General features: G+C 39.3%; 1 protein-coding gene across 2 annotated transcripts; it reads right to left on the bottom strand.

Moving 5' to 3' along the window:
* Nucleotides 1-2,924: 2,924 nt before the first annotated feature.
* Nucleotides 2,925-20,736, bottom strand: LOC107806159 (pentatricopeptide repeat-containing protein At2g21090-like). Of its 2 annotated transcripts, none has more exons than XM_016630267.2 (2): nt 20,324-20,736; nt 2,925-4,809 (listed from the first exon to the last, which is right to left on the bottom strand). In XM_016630267.2, the coding sequence occupies exon 2, from the start codon at nt 4,792-4,794 to the stop codon at nt 3,289-3,291; it is 1,506 nt and encodes a 501-aa protein (XP_016485753.2). In that variant the 5' UTR covers nt 4,795-4,809; nt 20,324-20,736; the 3' UTR covers nt 2,925-3,288. The 2 variants fall into 2 exon arrangements, with proteins under 2 accessions (XP_016485753.2, XP_016485754.2); XM_016630268.2 differs by lacking the exon at nt 20,324-20,736 and adding an exon at nt 17,776-18,396.
* Between the last annotated feature and the right edge of the window lie 1,468 nt (nt 20,737-22,204).

The following is a 22,204-nucleotide window of genomic DNA, read 5'->3' as shown; positions in this document are numbered from 1 at the left end:
TTCGTATGATTTAGATTTATCTTTTTGAATATTTAATCTTCTATAGACTTTTTTCTTGAGTCCCAACTTGGTTAATATCTTTCCACTCGTGTGATTTATATTTTCTTTGTCCCAGCTTAGTTTCTTTTACGCTGTTGTAGAATAGTTAATGAATCTATACTCTGACCATCTTTCATATTTTCTCAATTCATCACTCTTTAAACAGTAAAAATGTCTGGACAGTTTTGCTAAGTCATATAAAAGTATGTATGTTATTGCGTTCTACTTCTACTAGTGACTTTTACATGATATTTAAAAAAATACCAAAATTTAACTGAACCGTACCGATACCATAGAGAAACCGACATAATTGGGACGGTTTCAAAAAGTCTAATTTTGGTTATACATAATAGACTAACCGAAAAATTAGTATGGTACAAATTTTATAAAATAACCGGCTCAACCGCCTTAGATGTGGCTACATTAGTTACCCATATGTGATTGTCCTTTGACACCTAATGTTTGATTAAATGGGCATGCAATGAAAACATATGTCAATGTCATGACAGAGGTTAAAGTTAGGTTCAATCAGCTGGAGAGGTTATTCGTATTTTCCATACTATATGGCCATCGACAAGTTCGTTATCTGGCTGTTTGGACAGGAAAATAAGGAAAAGAAACAAACTCCATTTTCTTTAGATCAAACAGCTGAAAGAATTGAAGGAAAAAGAAAAGTACAAGAAAAACAACTACGTACAATTTACCATGAATACCCCCATAAAGTGAAAAAGAATATTGGTCAGCTATTGGAATCATGATCTCCAAGCCAGCCAATAGGAGCTACAAAGTAAATTAAGATTTATTAGAATGAGTTGGAGAAAAAAGGATGCGTAAAGATGTATATAGGTTTACCAAATGGATTTATTATAGTCACGGCCTACTCCACCTATAGGTTATAACCTTAAATTTTGGTGTGCATGCTCAAATATTTCACATTCCAGAGCTAAACTTTGGTAAACTTATTCTCTCATTTGTAAGTCATAGCCAGATTTTTCTTAGCTCTCGTTCCTTCTCCCTTAAGTCCGTTTTCGCTGTTGTTCCCTCTCCACATCTAGCCAATTGTGCATTGTCTCTGCCTACTCCATTGCTCTAGACTTCTCTCTTTCAATTATGCACATTGAGCCACTTGCTCTACTCCAAGCCCATTTTTACTCATTAAGCTAACTCTCTCTCCTCCAAGTCTACCTTCAGCTTGCTGAGCCACTCCAGGCTCCTTAGAATCAAGCAGGTGAGCAACAAAAATCAATAAAAAGAAGAAAAAATACATGACTACACCTTTAACCCAAGAGCAGGGTTATGTTAGAGATATATCATGTCCTGCATAGGTAGTTTAAAGGCTTCTACAAGATTTATATATCAAAAGAAACCAAATTCCTAAACCATTGGAGTGTCTTGTGAAGATAACACTAATATGAATACTGAAGCTACACATTATCAATCTGAAGTGTCAAAGATGTGAAAACAAAAAATGACATGACAATGAATTACAGTAATAATAAGAATAAAGTCTATGATTAGAGCAAAGTCTCCTAGATAAATTGATTAAATGATCGGCGTCAATGGCCAAAGGTTCACATTTGGATCATAAATGATGATATGGATAAAAATCATTAAAATGGAACAAACATGCCATGAACCACTGCTAGTTCTCAGGGATCGGCATTGTAGATTTTGTAGGAGGTGAAGAGCAATGGAGGAAAGGAGCAACATTAAAGAATTGCAGACATTTAGCTTTTTTACCCTTCCAATTGATGCTTGACTGGGGATATAACAGCAAGCAAGGGCAGCTTCGGGGAACATAACATAGGTTTTTGATGCCTCAATTCTTCAACGATGATTAAAATTACTCACCTTCAGCAAATGGTCCTATGCATTAGAAAATCCTCATATCAAATCCCTATGAAATGTTAATAGACGTAAACTACTATTAAATTACTCAAGCTTCAGCAAATCGTCCCTTACTTGTTACAGAATCCTCATCTCAATTCTCTAAGAACCAAATTTGCCTCGCTTAAAGAGAACCTAACAAGCCGTTATTTTTGCATTTGAAGAATGAGTATTTAAGAGTTGAAGTTTGGTAATTGCACGTCTGGAAGGTAAGTTACTTCAAGTGTTATACAAAAAGTGAACCACACAATGGATATTCCCTCTCAAAATTAAATGCAAAGGCTAGAGGCATGATGGACCAGGATCAACCAGAACTTCAGAAACTGTCATAGTAAAAATTTAAACAGAGATGGTAGTATACCTCAGAGCTGTCTCTCTACCATGTCGTACCTTCTAAATATTCTAGCCCATGATTTATATTTGCCCTTTTAGGCTATCCCAGCTTCTTAATATTGCTGCAGTGAACTTTGAGCAGACTGGTTTTGCACTCTTAACTCAAGGAATGCCTATTTAGTAACCCACCATCAATAGCAATGACTCAGAGAAAATTAGTTGTCAAAAAGGATATAGTTCTAATAATATAGATATGTTGAGGCACTTAACAACTTTAAGAATTTTAACTAGCTCATGATTGAGGAGAAGTGCAGTAATGGCATCAATACCATTTTTCCCTTAAGAAACATTTGGATGCTGGGAATGGGATCTTCGAATGAACAACGTTGAAGCCAGTTGTTCATAAAATATGATAGGTTGTGATAGTTAACAGGTTCATGTGAAAGAACATTCAGATTTTTCTTACCAAAATGAAAAGCACTAAATCAAGGCACAGAAACATTACCTGTGCACCAAAGAGGTGAGTACCGGCACGTTAATGATGGATCTATCTGCTGCTCGTAACATTAATATCTCTGAAGCTTCAAGCAGCAAGGATTGAATTACAGTGCCTCACATCTTATGATCATGTTTCTTATCTTTAGTGTAAGTGATGGAGTAATATCTTGAAAAATAAAATTTCTCCCTTACTTTTCCTTTCCCAAATTTTCAGCAAAGCAGGTAACCACCAGAGCTCATGTTAATTGTTAAATTAGAAACTGTTATACATGGTTACAACTTATTTCAATTATGTCAAGATAATGCATCAGCTACAAGAAAGTATGAGCATTCAATTTGAAATATGTATCCGGCATCCTTCATTGGATCTACAAGTTTAAGAAGCAACTCTTTTATTTCTTCTAACCGACTGTGGGACTTGTCTTTAGTGATAAACTTATGTCTGATATTTTTTATCTCAATCCAACTATAAGCTGCTTCTTTCACCAATCCTCTGTCATCCATGTACCTTCGCAGAGTGCGGGCATCACCTCACCTTCCTGCTGCTGCATAGATGTTGGATAACATAATATACCTGGCAGCATTATCAGGTTCCAGCTCAAATAGATTTTTTGCCACCCTTCTAGCAAGTTTCAAGTTCCCATGTACCCTGCAAGCACCCAAAAGTGCGCCCCACATTCCAATATTGTCTCTTCCCCAAGGAGCTCTCTTGATCAAATCCGCAGCTTCTCCAAGCATATTCTTCCGTCCAAGTAAATCAATCAAGATGGCATAGTGATCTAACTCGGGTACTATACCGTATTTCCTCTCCATTGAATGAAGATATTGGAATCCTTCAGATAATAAACCACAGTGGCTACAGGCAGATAAAACCCCAAGAAAAGTTACATGATTTGGTGTTGTATCTGCTTCAATCATTTTCTCAAACATGAACAAAGACATCACTCCATTCCCATTTTGAGCAAATCCATTTATTATCGAGTTCCAAGTAACTCGATCCTTCCCATCTAACCTCTCAAACAATCTCATAGCAGATATCATGTCTCCACATTTACAATACATGTCAACCAAAGCATTAACTACAAACACATTATGCAAATCAATTAAACATGTACATCTAAAAATGTGCCCATGAACTTGCTTCCCTTTTCCTACAAGAGGTATGTCTGCACAAGCACTTAGAATACTAACGTAAGTGGATGCACGGGGTACAATACCTTCTTCCAGCATTTCCTTAAAAGTACACAAAGCCTTATCTCCTTCTCCATTTTGCGCAAACCCTGTGATCAAAGCAGTCCAAGCCACCACATTTCTGATCGGCATATGATCAAAAAGTGAGGATGCATCTGCCATTCTAGACGCACGTAGATAAGCAACCAACAGCGAAGTCCACGAGAATACATCAGTCTCGCGCATTTGACAGAAAATAGAATAAGAGTACTCGGGTTTGCCACATTTCCCATAAGCATCAATAAGTGCATTGCAAACCACAAGATTAAACCTCACACCAATCACAGTTGCTAACCCATGCAATTCATGCAACAAGTTCAATGCACCCAAACCTGCACAAGTATTTACCATGCCAACGACCGTGAACTCGTCAATCAAGAACTCATTCCCACATTGAATTTGCATTCTTTTGAAAAAACCCATAGCTTTTCTAGGGAACCCGTGATGAGTTAAGCTTGAAATGATTGAGTTATAGCTCACAACATTTGGATCAGGCATTACATCGAGCAGCTGGAAGGTTTTCTCAAAGAAACCCTTTTTAGAGTAAGCTGACAGCATTGTGTTCCAAGATTGGGCGTTCTTGTCTGACAGTTCATTAAAGGCCTGTTGCGCATACTCTATGGAACAGCATTTAGAGTACATGTATATCAGACGGTTGGCGAGGAATGTGTTAAAGGTTAATGCCGTCTTGATCAGTCGGGAGTGTATGAGTCTCCCAAGCTTGAGATCATTAGTTCGGATGCAGTTTGAAAGGAGACGCGCGAAGTGATGCACAGGCTCAGAAGATATTGCTTCACTTGGTTGCATGAGAGCAGATTATTTCTATAATTAACCAAAAAATTCAGGATTAGCAAGGGAAGAATATGTTGCAGAATACATGAATAATCATAGATTTAAAATCATGGTAGAGAATTATGGATTTTCACATTCGTTCCGAATTAAAAGAAATTCGTGACAGATATTTTTGTCGACTTCCTTTTATTTAGTTCTTATAAAATTGCGATAGGTAATTCGTAGCTAATATAGAAAACATGTACATTTAATTCTTCTTGAAACTGTATTAGATGTATCCTTGTTCTCCCAAATATTTTATTATTATTTTCTTTATTCAAGTATAAGGTTCTGCATTTTTATCACATTGCAAGAAATTGATTATTCTGTAGATATCATTTGATAGTGTAAAATTAGCAATGTATATTTACAGTTCATGTAACAAAAGCGATATGATATTTACAGTTGCCTTTATGCGGATATTGTTGCAAGTAGAAAGTATGATATAGTTCATTTCTTTTATTTTCCATCCTATTTGACTAGGAATTGAGTTTAAGAAAGGCCAAAAAAAAAAAGTTTAAAACTTGCACCTTAAAAATCATAACATTTTTGTAACGATAAGATTTTTTAAAACTTGCGATTTTAAACCGTATAATATTAACATGGCTATAAAGCTTATCATTAGATATAAAATAAAAAATTTAAAAGTTAAATTATTATCTTAAAAAAAATACTATATGTTCTTTTAGAAGTAGATTAAAAATGCAATAGGGTAACACGCTGGAATGAAGGGAGTATGGTTTATGGTACGGGGCGAGCTATTTGGTCACCCTATTTTTGAAAGAGTTTTCATAATGCTGTACTTCAATTAAAGATCGAGTCAAAGGAGAATTCCGCTTTACAAAACTAAAAATCTTTCTTAAGAACCTAGACGACTTGCTTTAAAGCGGCGCCTTCCTTTTTTGAATATGAAAAGAGACCAGCCAACTTTTAGATGAAAGAAATGAGACTTTTCCTTGTAGGAATAGCTTTCTAAACTATTTTAAATAATATGAGACCACCAAGGCCTCCCAAAAGATTTTGACAGAAGAAGATTCCAACTAACAAACCTTTGTATAAGCCGATTATCATCTACGTAACCGCAAACTTGCTTTCTTCAAGGAGAGTGAAGCGAAGTCCCTCCTCGAAAGGAAAGAGGGACGAGCGGAACGGCTTCGGTATCGGTAAGCATTCTCCCGCCGGGCTCAGTTTGGGCTTTCCAGTCTCGTTCTCTTTAATTGCACGAGATAAGAAAAACGAGATATCAAGCGGGAAGGCAATGACGGTGAGGGAAAGGCAAGTAATCAGAAGCAAGAAGTATAGGAAAGAGCAGTAAGAGCAAGAGCAGTCCGCAAAGCAGCTGGTTGAAGTATGGCAAGGGGAGAATACTTTGAATGAATGTTGAATGGGAACTGGGATAGGAACTGCTACTGGCGGATCTTTGCCTAGAACCGAAGCTGACCTTTAGCTAGCTGACCATTTACCAGAAGTCTATACTGGCATTTCAATAGGTCAAGCAAGTCTGCTGGCAAGCTTGTAGGCTATTGTCTTCTTCCTATATCCCTGTTCGGGAAAGTTATTGATTCCATTACCGAACCAAAAAAGAATATTCCCTTAGTTCTACCTACCACCCTTTCACACTGTTTAAGGGGCAGCATCTACTGAGAGTGGATTTCAGGTGTTTAGATATTTCAAGCATAAACAGTAGTTGAACCAGCATAATGAAAATGCTAGCAAAAGGGCAGGCCCAGAGTCGAATTCGGCCAAATAAACAGAATGGCAAGCTTCATTACCATTCGAAAAATCCCATCGGTTCGAAACTAAATCCTAAACTTCGGAGTGGCAAGTAGCAGAAAGAAAAAGTCCAACTTAGGCCTCAGGCTAGAGAAGGGTCATCGTTCCCGACTGTCCCATGTTTGTTGTATTTCTGCAGGGGGAGCTCAACCCTGCTAACGCTGTGTTTTAGGGTTACAACGAGCTGGCCTCTAAGAGACTAAGTTGAGAATAGCGCTCGCTATCTTTCCAGCCATAGGCATATCTGCTTACTTATCTTGGATCAAGGGCTCTTTACTAATATAATATCATATGGGACACTTCCTTGAAGAAAGTCGTACTCCCATCAGCTTTCAAGTAGATAAAGAAGTTAAGGCTAGTGACATCAGCTATCGGCTATTGGCCTTTGTGAAAGCTCATCCTCAATATGTTTGATCCCTTTCCAAGCCTTCCTCTTCGTCAATGATTATGGGTTGCTCCTGTCCTTTAGTTCGATACACTACTCTAAGGTCAGTTGCCTATACAGCATCTTTACTTTCTAGTAGAGTCCACTTTGGTTATTGCTACACTTTCTCTAGACAAACGATTTGATTCAAGCCACTCCACTACTGGTACAATAGCACCTTGCTTTAATAATCGCATAGGCACCTGGGCTTGACAAGTTCAAGCAAAAACGTAGAGAGAGTGGGCTACACCTAGCTTAGCCTATCCAATATCAGATTCAAAAAGATCTTTTTTTTTTATTTTCCTCAAAAGTCAATCCCAATGTTGGGCAGAGCCCATTGTCAAAGGATCGTTTCGCTGGAATGCTTGCTTGAATATAGCTACTCCCATTAAAAGGAATTTTTCACTCTATACGGTATGGCTACAAACCGAATGAAGAAATCAGAAGCAGTTCATCACCTGTGGGAGCTTGCTGATAATGAGGAAGCCATAATCTATCTATCGGATTGTCTGTTTGTCTATCTGTCTGGTGAAGAGAGAATGGAAGAGACTCTTAATAGGGCAAGCACAAAATACCTCGTTCGAGTACCCGGACGAAGGTGAGACCAACCTTATTATGATTAGCGAAGTCCTTTCCAACTCCGTCGAATGGTTTCACTCCTCTTTTCCCCTTCTGTCAGTTCCTTGTCAGTCAGTCAACTCCCCTACCTCAAAAGATTGTTGAACTTCATGGTTATTCATCCATATATGGGTAATCTCCGACGGTCAGAGAAAAAAGGATCTCCATGAAAGCAGGAGGTCTTAAACATTAGTCTGTCTTCAAATGCGGGAAGGGTAGACATTCAGTTCGATGAGGGCAGGTTCCTACACATTAATTTAAATTGATTGATTGGGAAAGCTAGTTCCGTAGCATTAGAAGCTTAAGTATCCAGAAAGAAGGAGGAATGAGGATGTGGAAAATAAGAGACGGTCTTAGACCTTATCTTAGCTGTTTAAATAAAGCATGGGCTAGGTCTATGTCCCCGGATTCACTGATTCAAGGGTTTTAGATGGGATGGACAGAAGAGTTTGAACGGGCAAGTGACTTTAGGGTTCCACAGGTTCCAAAGGCTAAAAGCCGTAGTAGTTGATCCAGTTTAGTTCTAAATATAGATAGAAGAATCCTGAATGAACAAGCATACATAAATGTCAATACATTCAAGCAAGAGAGTGCAACAATCCTTTCCTTTGACACTGATCCCGTAAATGAGTGAAAAATACCTTATACAGTTTCCCATTTCCCTTTCAACCAGTCCAAGAGTTCAGTTCACTTGAAAGCGGGTAGCCATTAAGGAAAGCGATTGTTGGATATTTGGTTTTAACCGGTTGCCCCACCCTTATAGTAAGTACTGGTGAGAGGGAAAGAGCGCTCCTGCCCTTTACCCAAACAGTATAAGAATGGCAATCCACCTATTGGTGTGTTGCTGCCCTCAACCGACCTGATCGTCCCAATCCGGTTGTCTTCACTAAGAACAGATCCACAATCTTTTATCAAATGAATATGAAATTGCTATATAATATTCCTTTGCCTAGCTGCCCATTGCTAGAACTTCCCGTGCTAAGGTGATTGGTGTGGTAAGGCAAGCAACTCCTCTTTTCGAAGAAGAGTGTCTGCCCGAGCTATCTTAAAGTAAAGCTCTCTAGGTTAGCTATAGGTAAAGTTCTCCCAGAGCCAGAGACACAGGCAGCTACTCCTTCAGAAATCGGGAATTCGCAAGGAAGGATAGGACACCAAATAAAGACCTAAAGTTGTTCGTCGGATGAAACCGAGAACCGAAAGATGTCTATCAAAGAGCGAGAGGGACTGACTAGACGCCTGTCAACCAGCTCTGAAGGTTGCAAAGCCTTTAGAGTGCCCCTGAACGGAATGAAGGAAATATATTTAGAAATCTTTCCTAGCTACCGGGGATGGGGAGAGGAGAACATAAGTAACCATCAAACTATAGAACCTCACCTCAAACAAAGGCCCTCGGAAGAGCCAGAAGTAGAGAAACCTACAAATAAATAAAAGAATACTTGTCAAAAGCTTCACCTCGGTAAACCTTTGGAATAAAGATCGTCGCGCCGCCGACAACTCCCAGGGTTCACTAAAACAGGGGATACTCCGCGAAAGACTATTGAGTGACCTGTCGAGCTGATCCGACACCAAGTGGGCCGCATCTCTAAGGACTCAATATGAAACAGAAAGGTGTTCCTTTAAGCCCTAAAGACGTCCTCTTTATCACCGGTCGCAGAAAGTCTTTTAAGAAAAAGGCTTCCCTAAATTTTCGTGGCATCCGGACCGGGATATCCCGGCACGACGAAGACTGGCCCCTTTGTTTTGGGGTACCGCCGTTGTCACGAAGCATGGGAAGGATGCACGGCGATTACCCCGAAAACCCTCGCTTGCATAGAGGCATCTGGAGGCTCACGCAGCACAACCGGCGAGCAGAGCCAAGCCCAACCATTACAGTCAGGAGACGTGTGGGCGTGACGTCCTGGAAGCGGACGTGTAAAGCATATCGCTTTTCGCATATCACTTATCCTGTTCACCCCTTCCATCCAGAGAAGGTAAGTTCAAAGCCTAATTATTTTCTTTTCTACTTATTCACATCCTCACTCGAATAAGAAAAATGCCTTCGAACTTACAGCCACTACCCCAAACATCTTTCTATGACACCCTGCCCGATATCGTCACGAGTAAGCCCCATTTCTTTTTTTTTATGTTTTTCAATCGCCTTTGTTTATTGTGAATCCGTTCGACATATATGCCTTCACTCGGGCCTCAAAAAAGTAGAAAAATATTGAAGTGACGTCCAAGCCCGTGGTCGCAATGTTGGCTCCACGCAAGCCCTCGATCATCGAGCCGACCTCGTCTGCTCGGAAGGACATAACCTTGGCCAGCCTTTTGAGTTCTACCCCCGCTACCACAAATATCACAGCCCATACACCATTCGAGGGTACCTCCACTCCCCAACTAAGCAAAATGGAGCAAATTTGGTTGAGGCCCGGGAGATGAGGGAAAGGATAGAGAAGAAAAGGGAAGGTTCTGCTGAGACTCAAGTCCCCCTGCCGGAGCTCCCCGAACCTGAAGTGGAAGTTGAGGGCTGCTCAGTGAGAAGAAGCGTCAAATGATTTGGACTGTTGTCACACTGGCAGAGCAGGGAGCATACGGGGAAGGTTGAGGCAATGAGGAGCTAGACGAGTATCTGCAGAACCTCCACCCCATCGACTATATCTATCGTTGAACTAACTGAACATCCACTTGAAACGGCATAATCATCAGAACCGACTGCAACTTCATTAACTGAATGAACGGGTGCCTATACCTTTCTAGGATCCTGGTGCTGGCTGTAGCCGTGGGAGGTGGGGGCTCTACCAAAAATCATGCAACGACACAATTAACAGGTGAGACCTTACCCGCACTCCGAGCAGGTGGGTATCGACAGACACAACGACTTAATCAACCGAATCCACCGAAGCTATTTCCTCTAGACAGAATTAGGCTCCCGTTGAGAGATCTATTAGTGATTGGGCTACCCCTCCTGGCAAAGAAAGAAAGGCAAGTTCAGGCAATTGATCAAAAAAAGATTTCCTTCCCTTTCTTTATGACAGAGCAATTGAATGAAGCGGTGCGGGGCCTATAAGATTATGAATAAGCTATTTATTCTCCGTCCTTTTGAATAAAAAAACCTTTGGAATGATGGTAGTAGAGTAGTCGATCTGATCTCGCGCGCGGGCGGATAGAAATGCCTATAGATGAGGTAGGTGAGGGTAGCTTGTCATCAAAATGCGTGTATGGTAGTCTTTTGTTTGATGATAACGGGAAGGTCAATTGACTGCAACCTTTTTCGGCCTATTGGCTATTGGGTGGGGGCAACTGGAGGAAGACAGGACGGGGCAAAGCAAAGGGCATAGCTTCAGGTGACTTGTTAGGGCTGTCGAAGAGCAAAGAAAAATGTCACTCAAAGCTCCTCTCCTTAGAGTCAAGTGGCTTTCAGCTCCTCTAGCGCACCCTAGCCGAGCGGTCCTCGCCTGCACAAGCAAGAAGATTAGCTCCCCCGTTCTCTTATTGTACCGACAGGCCTGGGCGAATGAGGTAGGGTTAGATTAGATAGAGGAAGACTGCGAACGTCCGTCCCATGAAGCGCCAAGGAACCATGCATTCCTCCCGGGCTGGGCTCTCGCGTGTCCGGGATCCGATAAGATCTACCAGCGACCGGTTTACGGAACAAGGAGTTAAGCAAGGGCCAGGAGATTGATAAAAGAACATGGCTGAAGTCAGTCTTGTGTTCAATTCCGCGGTTGGAAGGATTTCTTTCTGTCATCTGTCTTTCCCTACTCTCTCTTCTCTTAGAAAAGGTAGGTTCAAGTCAAACTTTTTTTGGCTTGCAGGCTCGGGGACTGCAGTCAGTTGCTTTCCTTGTAGTCGTCAGCTCGTTCTTGACAGATCCGATCGGGTGTTCATAATCAGGAGTAAAAGGATTCGAACCTTTGCATGCCGGTATCAAAAATCGATGTCTTACCACTTGGCTATACTCCATAGGCCTGTTTTGGACGGTAGGAACGGGGAGAGGGGGAAGGGAGAAGCAGGGCTCGAAGAACAAGCCGTGCAAGGACGCGGGGATATAGCAAGTAAGCAGCAAGGTTCTCCCCTTAGGATCGACTACAACAAGCTCGCGACTCTAATAGAAAGAAAGGGTAAACTCTCTGCTCTATTTGCTTGCAATGCTATGCCTATCAAAGTTAGCGAAGGCTTCTATAACCTTACACTCGTTACGCTCTTCGACTGAACTCGTTGGCTCCGCGTCCACCGAAAGTCGGTAACTTTCGTCACCATCAGCATTTGGTACTCTCTCGATAGCTTCAATAGTTCACTGAAAGCCTTTGGTGTAATAAATCGCAAGCCCTTCAGAAAGAAAGACATAATATAATAATGAATTAATTAATATTAATTAATAAAAAAAAGGTTGGTTAAGAACTATTGACTGTAAACCATAGCAATTATAGTCACTCAATGGAGATGTTCGCCTTTGTTTGGAATGAAGATGGATGAACAGGCACTTGAACCTAGAACTGATGAAATTCGGGAAAAACATGGAAGCAGTCACTATACTGGGGAGGCAAGACATGACCGTGACTTAAGAAAAAAGTACCCTTGAAAAGAGTAAAGGACGGGGGAATGACTACCTGTAATAAACAACAGGCTAATACGAGCCGACCAGAAGAAGCAAGGCTTAGATTACCAGATCCTGGACACAATATTCCTAGAGATGGAGAGCCCCTTGCCTCACCATTTTGCACCTATCCTTCTTGCTTGCTTACCTATAGCTCTCTTGTCTTAGTGACTCTTCCTCTTTTCTAGGTTTTTTTCTGAGTGTTAAAATGATAGATTTTTCTTTTGCCAGTGAATTGGATTCGCCCCGATTCGATCAATAATGGGATTCTTGGCTAGAGAAAGATTTTGTGACATGGACACCCAGCCCAACTCGGTCGGTCGGTTGGCCCACCTAACAGATGATGAGATTCTCAATCGATTTGATTGAATTTCAAAAAGTCTTTCTCACTATTCAGAACAGTGGAGCTTTCGATCAAGATCTTCTCGCCTCACCCGTTTGGGCTCTCGCTCGAATCAGAACCTTTATGCGTTGGTAGGCTTTCGACTCAATATAATAGCCTACCTATCGGGCTCCAATAAAAGAGAAAGTTTTTGCATGAGCTCATCATATGATGCAGAACCGATGCGAGAGGGAGAAGCGGGGATTGATAGCTTTCAAGAACCAGTGTAAAGGAAAGACTTCTTCCCTGCATTCCTTCCTTTCCAAAAAAAGTAAATTAGTTTGGGCTGGCATAGGCATAAAAGATTTGATTGAATGAATGCCACCTTGGTAGTTTTCAAACAAATCCAATGTTGGGCCAAGCCTTGCCACCGGTAATAGCTGAAGGCAAAAAAGGGGGAGATAGGGAAAAGGAGATTAAGGATAGTCACTCCACTCCATAAATAGTGCACACAGATTCTTCTTTCATTTTCCATTCCTTACGGGTCGGAAATGCGGACTGCTAGTGGGGTTGTGCCCATTCTCCCTCTTCTTCCGCTTTACAATCGGAATAAGGAACCTTAGAATTCACCCTACCTATCGATGAAAAATGGGATTTGAAAGGAGCTGAAAGCCACTTGACTCTAAGGAGAGGACCACCAGCTACCGGATCAGAAAGATTTGTATGGAATGTCCTACTCCTGCCTAAGCTTTACGATCAACCAATCCCCTATTTTAGGGATATCTGTGTTAGGTAGGCCCAGGGATTACTGATTAGTCGAATGAGCCCATGTTGTAGGGGCTTCGAAGAAAGCTTGTAGTTTAGGGGTGCGCAGATTTTCCACTCTATACAAGACAAGGGGCTAGCGCGCAATGGCTTTCTCTGATAGAGGCTCGCTTCTTCAAGTTCAAGTTCTGCTTACTGCTTCCCATTTTGATAGGAGTAGGTGCTTGCAGCTCGCTTGTTGTCTACTAAATGAGCCTTCACTGCCCGCCCGACCCCTATCTTTAATCTTAAGTAAAGTAATCAATGAAGTGAACAGCCCAACCTCTTTGTTTGAAGCTTTGCCAGGAAGCTTCTACTTATTGAAGCTTTGTTTCCCCTAATTCCGAAACACAACAATAGACTTGCCACTATAGTATAGGAAAAAACTTCTCTTTGATAAGCGGTCATAGGGGAGTTCAGAAAGAATTTGATCGTAGATAGAGACTTCAACCTGTGCGGGGGTAGGGGCGGATGTAGCCAAGTGGATCAAGGCAGTGGATTATGAATCCACCACATGCGGGTTCAATCCCCGTCGTTCGCCCATCAATAAATGGACCGTTTGTTTCGGAGACATAAGACAAACCTAGAAAGAATTTATTCTGCAAGTCATCTCGAGGCTTTCAAATGCATCCAAGCAATTGGTATCCGATTGAAAGATAGAAAGCATAGATTTGCGTCGCCTACTTGCTAAAACCAAAAATGGAATGGCCGATCATGAATTATATGACGTTTTTAAGACCTCACTAATCAGCCAACCACTTTTTAGTTCATAATGAATGAACCCCCGGATGAATAAAAAATATCCCCTCCTTTTTACTAAACCATGGGGAGCCCCGAGTAGTTTACCGGACAAATTTAGTTGTCGTGATGATACCTTTCAACATCAGAAAAGACTTCTCTTCATCACGAGACTGATCGGATCTGCCATAGACACCCGAGAGATATTCACAAGGCAGGCTAAAATAAAAGACTAAGAGACGCTGCAAGCGAGCAAAGAGTTATGCTTTCATTTCTTTATTGAGATTGAAATCAAGTTAAAAGGTTAGGTATAATGTACGCAGGCCAAGTCAAGAAAAGGACTTCCTTACTTTTCATTCATAGTAGTCTTAATGACTAGTAGTTTGAAGCCTTAAGAAAGCGATTTTTTTCGGCACTCGCTTCCTTCGTCTTAAGTTAAGTTCAGTTTACTTTTTCAATTCGGAACTCTTAGTCGAGCTGATGGCGAGATCAATTTTTTGTTCGAGGTTCAAGAGGAAGGAGAGGAACCACCGTCCAATGGTGCTTTTAAAAAAGTATAGTCACCGGTGGCTAATACCTTCTCGAGACTATCGAACCTGAAATCTACTTTCCATCGCTCTTTTTAGGTTGGCATAATATAGAAAGAGAGTGCCAAGAAACAACACATACCTATCACTTTTGGAAGGTTTGGAACCTTACTCAACATAGGGTCCAAAAACCCGACATACCCTTTTTTAGAGCGTATAAGGGAAAAAGAGCTCTTGCATCGTTAGCCGCTTTTCAGCATTTCCTGCCTAAGTTATTGACCATCACCTGAACTCACATGGGAGGCCCCGCGCCGAGTGATTCTCCCCCAAAAAACTCTACATTTGATGTTCCGAAAACAGATACATGTGATTTAGTAAATTAGAACCCGTTGTGGGGTGCAACCAGGGAACACCTATCAACTAGTTTGAAAAGTTCTTCCATTTAGTAATGGAAGTCATCCGTTGTCACTTTATAAGGGTATGGTAGAGAAACTTGATAAGGTGGACAATCCTTCAGTGAAGAGCTTATGAGAGGATGAATTCAAACACACCCAAAATCCACAAGAATCGTACGAACATCTATGGAGCGTAGCAAGGAACCTTGGCTTCAGCTCTCGTCACCTCACTCAATCCTACAGCGGAAACTTAAGTCGAGGCGCATAGGAAACTGAAAAATAGCTCTTCTTTCTTTTGGTAAAGGTTAACGGTCCTGTTCAAGCATTGGTGCATAACGGGAGGCTAGCTCAGTATATTACCTTTCCTGTAGTTCTTTAATTTAGGAGTTTCTGATTTTAGGATTGTAGCTTCGGTTGATAGGGTAAGCGCTCATTTTGTTCTTCCTTGCTTTCATTCTGTTATGAGAGAGAGCTTCTATACGTCTATTCTCTTTAGACAAATGATTGTCCACTAGAAAATACAAAGAAGGATTCATCTGTGTGGTGAATGAAAGAATATTCATTGAATGAGTTGACGCTAAACCTCTTGCTCTTTAAGAGAGTCAAGGTTGTATGCATTACTCGATTAATTAGAATTAATAATAATAGAAACTAGGGTCCACATAGACTATTCAGAGGAGGTATGCTAATCAATGATCTACTGATGTAGCTAGTGTTACCGAAGCTTTTGCTGGATATGCTATTGGCTTAACTGGCTCTAAACCCACCCACCGGATAAAGGAATGGAATTTCAAGTACAAGTAGTTGTCTACACTTAAAATCTTTCTTGTCTTCATTGATCAACATTTAGTTTGGCCTAAGATTTTTTAAGTCCGACGCATCACTTACTTTTCGTTATCGTGGGTCCATAACCATTTTACTACCTATTTATGTGGTTGATATCTTGATCACTGCATAATCACTCAGCCCTTGAGGATGCAGCTTCTACGGATTGAGGTTATTCCCCACTAGAATGGGCCAGGTGGGATGGGGGAGCGGTCGAACGTGTAAAGGCGCAAGTCGAGCAAGGTATCTGAACTGAAATGTAAAAAAGCGTGCTAAAGAAAAGGTCGACTTTTCTTTTTGCTAACGATTCCAAAGATTCTATCATCGAACATTGAATTCTTGGCGGGTCTTTCCTTGATCCCTTCCTTGCCTCATCTACCTAATCTCTCCTATAAATAACAAGGCTTTTGCGTTCAGCCACTTGACTGTAAGGAGAGGGGCTGTTGCTGCAGTTTCGCCGCTTGCATTGCAATTCTCACACATTTTTACGGCGGATAAGAGGTACTTTTCAGCATAAGAGCACGGTAGTCATGCCTCCCATCTCATTATCTGGTCGCATATTCGTCCTATCTGTTCTAGTTCTCGCTCAAGGATGCTTCTGTTCTTGCTTAGTTAATTTTCAAGGAAAGATGCAAGAAGACTCTACAGGCGCAGGAATGAAGCGATCCCCACCCGGGAATCATGAACGGAGTTGTCCTTCTTCTCTAAAAGTAAGGGACTAGGGCTCTCATGTCAGCCTTTCTCTAAGGCTAAATAGCTAAATATCCCTGCTCACAGTTCTGTCTTGAATCTCTTCTTTACTTTATTATTCTCTTGAATAAAGAGTGAAGTGATTCCAGGGCTGGGATCACGAACGAGGATCTAAATAGAAAGAAGGCCAAGGAAAGAGATAGATCACATCTTGGCCAAATGCCAATCCTCCTGGTTTGAAAGATAAAAAGAGTGGAGTTTCGAGAACGAGAATCATATATTTTCTCATTTATTTTTCGTAGTAAGAAGATACTAAGACGCACCCACTACACACCACACACTCAAATGACTAGCATGGTCCTTCCCCTATCGAAGAGCCACATATCCAGGGTTAACCACATCACCACTGTTTTATCAAGGTGTAGCCACGGTCTCAATTGGGTCATTGCTTAGTATGCCCAAGCTTGACAATAGCTGTGGATATTTTGAGTCCCTCAGAATGCAACTCCCTTATGAGTTGGAAGCCAAGACAAAGGGATTCCACTTCATAGGTATCGTTCACGTCACGTGAAGGCTCACTCAGAACACATACCAAGCTTTTATTAGAAAGAAAGGAAGAGAACAAAGAGGAGTGCTCCACTCCGAAAGAGAAGGAACGGAAAGAGCAGGCGGCATCTCCCGTCGTCTTCACGGAATTTATTCACCTGAATGAGCAAAAGAGTCGAACTCTCTTTGTTTCAGGATCAGAAAGGTCGCCCAATCAGGATCAAAGATGACTGCCTAATGGCGACGAGTCCACTAGGAAGACCCGCCTTTCAGGAAAAAAAAAAAGATAGAACGAAGGATAAATTTCTCTCAGAATTTCTCAATTTGTCTGGAGAGGCCAGACAAGCATTGCGGTTAGACAGAGCATTCCTTTTATCTCTCAATCCTTCGGCGACCACGAAACTAGAATTAGCTGCAGACTTCTTGATCACAGCCAGGGTCAGCTCTAGGCTAGAAAGTAGCGAACCTGAGACCAAAGGTAGGCTACTATGCAAGAAAGCCTAGTTTAAGGAGGACAGAAGGTAGAGCGTGGAGCATTTTCTTATTTACTTCTTTTTGGCTAAGTCTTTTCTTTTTCCTGCTAGCTCTAGCCCTAGTAGAGGTCCGAGTAGACTAGACTATAAGTGCCAACGTCTAAGGACCTGCCAGACCACTGATCTCACTTAAGCACTCAATGTCACAAATAGCAATAAGAAGGGGCAGGGTCAACGATCACTCACGTCACGGGCAGCAGATCCGACGAGCTCAACTTTCACTGAAAAGAGAGGCTAGACCTCAACCTCAGATTCGAAGCCTGATGGTAGAGATTCCCCTGATCTTCTTCTTGGTGGTACGGCTCTAAGGGCTAGGCCTTTCCTCTGCAAGCCTATTAAGTTAAGTAAGCTAGTTCAGTACTTAAGTTGGCCTTCACTGGCTAGACCTCCGGGAGGACACCGGTCTTTTTCTCTTCTATGTTTATTGTATTTTTGACAGAAAGACAGGAATGCCAAGGACTTCCCCCCTTTCTCTTCCCTGAACGGAAGGACTGTCCATCCTTTGTCTATTCATCGGGCTTTGGCACGCTCTCTCTCTGGGGACGGAATACCTGGACCTCGGGTAAGAAGGCAGATTGTCCTATCTCCAGTCAATTTCTCTTCTTTGAAGGCTAGTAGCACCCTCAGGTCATTGAGGATGGTCAAAGCAATGAAGTTTTCCGAGGGGAGCAGAGAATTCCACTCCTTGATTAGGAGGTTATAGCCTTGATTATGAATAATCCGTGAATATGAATAGTCAGGAGCGAGGTTATAAGCTGACAGAGACAGAAAATCTGGGCACTGGTGACTAGTTGAAGGTGTGCTCATTCCCCGAGAAAGGAAAGAAAGAAGAGGATTCTTGGGTAGTATATCAGTAGGTTCATCGCACAGCTCACTCCCTTTTGCGAGCCCATTACCCATTTTTAAAAAAAGTTTAACTGATACTTGATTTATATAGGGAAAATGATATTGTATAGCCGCTCTCAGAATAATAGCCGAAAAATATATATTTTTTATATATTTTTTGTATATGTATATATATATCACTCCCTTTTGCGATCCAATTATCCACTTTTAAAAAAAGTTTAACTGATACCCGATTTATATAGAAAAAATGACACTGTATAGCTGCTCTCAGAATAATAGCCGAAATATATATATATATATATATATATATATATATATATATATATATATATATATATATATATATATATATATATACAAAATTTATATACTTTTTCGGCTACCAAATGCAAATAGTTTCTATCGCGTGCTAAAAGTGATAAAACCCCTATAAACAATCCTAAAATTGGAGCGCACAAGGCCTACTCAGAACTGAGACCCAGCATAGGAACTTCGTTGTTGCTTTCTTTTACTATGTATTCATGTCCCATGTATCTCAAAAGCAGATTATTTTTTCTTCTTCTTCTTAGTTGCAGAATACCATTGTAGGTTGTGCTTATATTTCTTTTTCTTCTTCTCAATTGCAAAATGAGTTTTGTTAGATTTGTTGTTCTTTTGACAATTTGATGATTGTGGTTTGTTTTATATGACATTTGAAAGTTATATTTGAAATTTAAGTTCATTTAGAGTAGATTTGGGCATTGAATCATATGTTGAATAGTTGAAATTCAAAGAACAAACATATTTCAGAATTTAAGATTCGATATCTGAAGTTGCATTCAAGAGATAAAATTACTGAAGATTCGATTTTTCTGAAGTTGTATTGGAAAAATAAAGAACTTAAGATCTGATTTCTAAAGTTGCATTGAACAGATAGAACTACTTAAGATTCGATTTATTGAAGTTGCATTGGAAAGATAGAGAAACTTCAGTTGTATTGAAGAGATAAAACTACTTTAACACCCGATATTTTTGAAATGACATTGAAAAGATATAAGAACTTCAGTTGCATTGAAGAGAGAAGAATTTTCATATCCGAGTGAGTATATTTTATAGTATGTGTGTATAACTTCAATGACGGTCAAAAGTAGGTATTTATAAACTTCCTCCGGTTTTATGAGATCATTGTGCAATCGGGCTAGAGTGGAAGCCGGTCTCCTCTGGCCATCTCCAACTTTTCGGCCCAAGCCCCAAAGATTTTGGGCCTTTTTCTTTTAAAGCAACCTAACATTTTAAAACAAAAATGAAAATGAAAATAAAGATAGTTTCTTAATCGTTATAACTTTTTAAAATGTTTTGGTTTAACTGGGCACAAGATTAAAGTGATAGTTAAAACTTTTTGTTATTACTGTAGTAATTAGGAGTTGGTGCAAGAACTAGAAAAATTTTGAGAGAGAAAAAAAATGACAGGATAGTCATTAAATAGGAAAAGAGGGACCACCATAATGCACGATATAATATACACTCTGGACCATAACTCCATAAGTGCATTTGAACGAATGTCGTTGGGGCGACACTCCCACTGAAGTAAAGCTTTATTCATGAATTTTTTGTTTTCCGTATAATATTTAAAAATTATTTATCAAATATTTTCCTAATTTTGTATATCATACGTCTTAAACAAGAATTACTTATAATTTATATACAATCCATTATTAGTGTCTTAAATTAGAAGATTTAGTTATATTTGTTTCCTCTTTTCTCTTCGTTTCTCTCTTAATAATACTTCTTCCTGCTGTGTATTACCTATTTTAAGCCATAACAAACGAAATTTCTGTTACAAAAAAGGAAAACACATAATTGAGCGGATTCAAAGTTTTAGCAGATTTCAAATTAAATTCAATCTTACCAATTCTGCTCGGACCCTAACGAAACCCCTTCTTTTTTCTGGTTCTCCTTGTTCTTCTCTGTTATCGAATACATAATTTGCAATTTGTTTTGTGAACTCAATATTGAAATATCGTCATCTTCTTGTCTCTGTAATTTTCAGCTTTCTTGTTGGACGCAACCCTCTTCTCAGCTTCCATTGCTGCCTGCAACTGAAGCCTCTTCTTGGAAAGTTATATACTTTGTACCCCACGATTTTACTTAGTGGAATCACTTTCTGCACCCCCATAGTTCTTGGAAATTCTAAATAGGCCCTTAAAATTTGAAAGACAGTAACGGTACTACTCCTTCCATAGTTGGGAGGTTATTTGGATTTGACATCGTGAGACTACTTCCAGTTACTTATGATCCTTGGAGAATATAAAGGTGGACAGTATAAAAAGGAAAGTAATGGCTTCACTTGGATTAATAGGTCTATTACCACTATTATTATGTTCCAAAATATTTGATTAAATAAACTTTGATTAACATGTTAAAATGCATATTTCTTTTCATCATTCTCTACTTTTCTTTCCTTAATAAATCAATTGAGAAAAAAAATAATGTATGGTAGATCAACATACAAATTAAAAATAAATTTCGTACAAATTTAATGCAAATTTGAATATCTACAACAACATACATAGTAAAAATAAATTTCATACAACTAATTATATATTATACAACTTATCTACAGTTTTCATACATTATTTCTACATAGTTAAATACAACTACAATATCATACAACTTAAATACAAATTTTATACAATATGTCTTTTGTATATTTTGTATCCGATTTATACATAATAAAAATAAATTTCATACAACTAATTATATATTATACAACTTATTTAAAATTTATCTATAACTTTCATACATTATTTCTACCTAGTTAAATACAACTACAATACATACAACACAAATAAAAATTTTATATAAATTTTATACAATATGTCTTTTGTATATATTTTATCTGTGGTGTGTGTTTCTTCCTCTCTATAATTCCAATCAAAACTTACTCTCTTAATACAATTTCATATCAACAACTTTATGTAAAAAGATAGTATTGATGACTTAAATACAAATTTTATATAACGTTTCATACATTATACAACTATTTTTCAACTTTCATATAATATTCAAATAAAAAATATCTATAACTATAACAGAATACAATTTATATACAATTATAATACAACTTTACTACAAATTCGTAAGTATATTATATGTCATGTGTTCTTTTTCTTCTTAATCTTCTTCTTCTTCTTCTTCTTCGAGTTTCAATATGAAATTCAGCCAAAATCAAGTCTAATCTTCGCCAAAACACCCTTAAAATTGAGGTATAAACTTCAAACAATATTCCCAATTGTTTGCAACAACACCCAATCCAAACAAATAATGGTTTTTGAAAACCCAAATTCGATTTCAAAGCTTCAAAACTTTTTAATGGCTGTCAATGGTGGAGAGTCAAACACCTTCAAAATTTATAATCCTACATAGAATTAGGAGAGATTAGAGTCTCTGCATATGTTATAGCCCAACTAAAGCGAAGTGAATCTTGAGGCTTTGCAATTTTAACTTCCTTGAGCATTCGTCTTTTCAAATCATAAACTGATATTCCTTATGAGTCTTTAGGCTTTGCAAGAGAGAGAGATACATATGACCAACTAAAGCAAAGTGAATCTTTATACTTTGCAAAAGAGAGAAAGAGAAAGAGAGTGAGCAAGTATAAAGGGTTAAGGAAATAACTGATATTTCTTATTCAATTCTTAATAATATAAATGGATAATCATTTAAAACTTATTTGTATATAATTGATAAATTGTATATGATCATATAATTAAATTGAAACTTGAGTATGAAA

This window comes from Nicotiana tabacum, chromosome 19 (assembly GCF_000715075.1).
Source record: "Nicotiana tabacum cultivar K326 chromosome 19, ASM71507v2, whole genome shotgun sequence".
In the NCBI taxonomy this organism is placed as follows: domain Eukaryota; kingdom Viridiplantae; phylum Streptophyta; class Magnoliopsida; order Solanales; family Solanaceae; genus Nicotiana; species Nicotiana tabacum.
Note: the sequence above shows the minus strand (reverse complement) of the source record. Positions and strands in the feature narration are given on the sequence as shown.

Coding starts and splice junctions, on each gene's coding strand:
- LOC107806159 (XM_016630267.2), bottom strand. CDS start 4,794: ATGCAACCAAGTGAAGCAATATCTTCTGAGCCTGTGCATCACTTCGCG.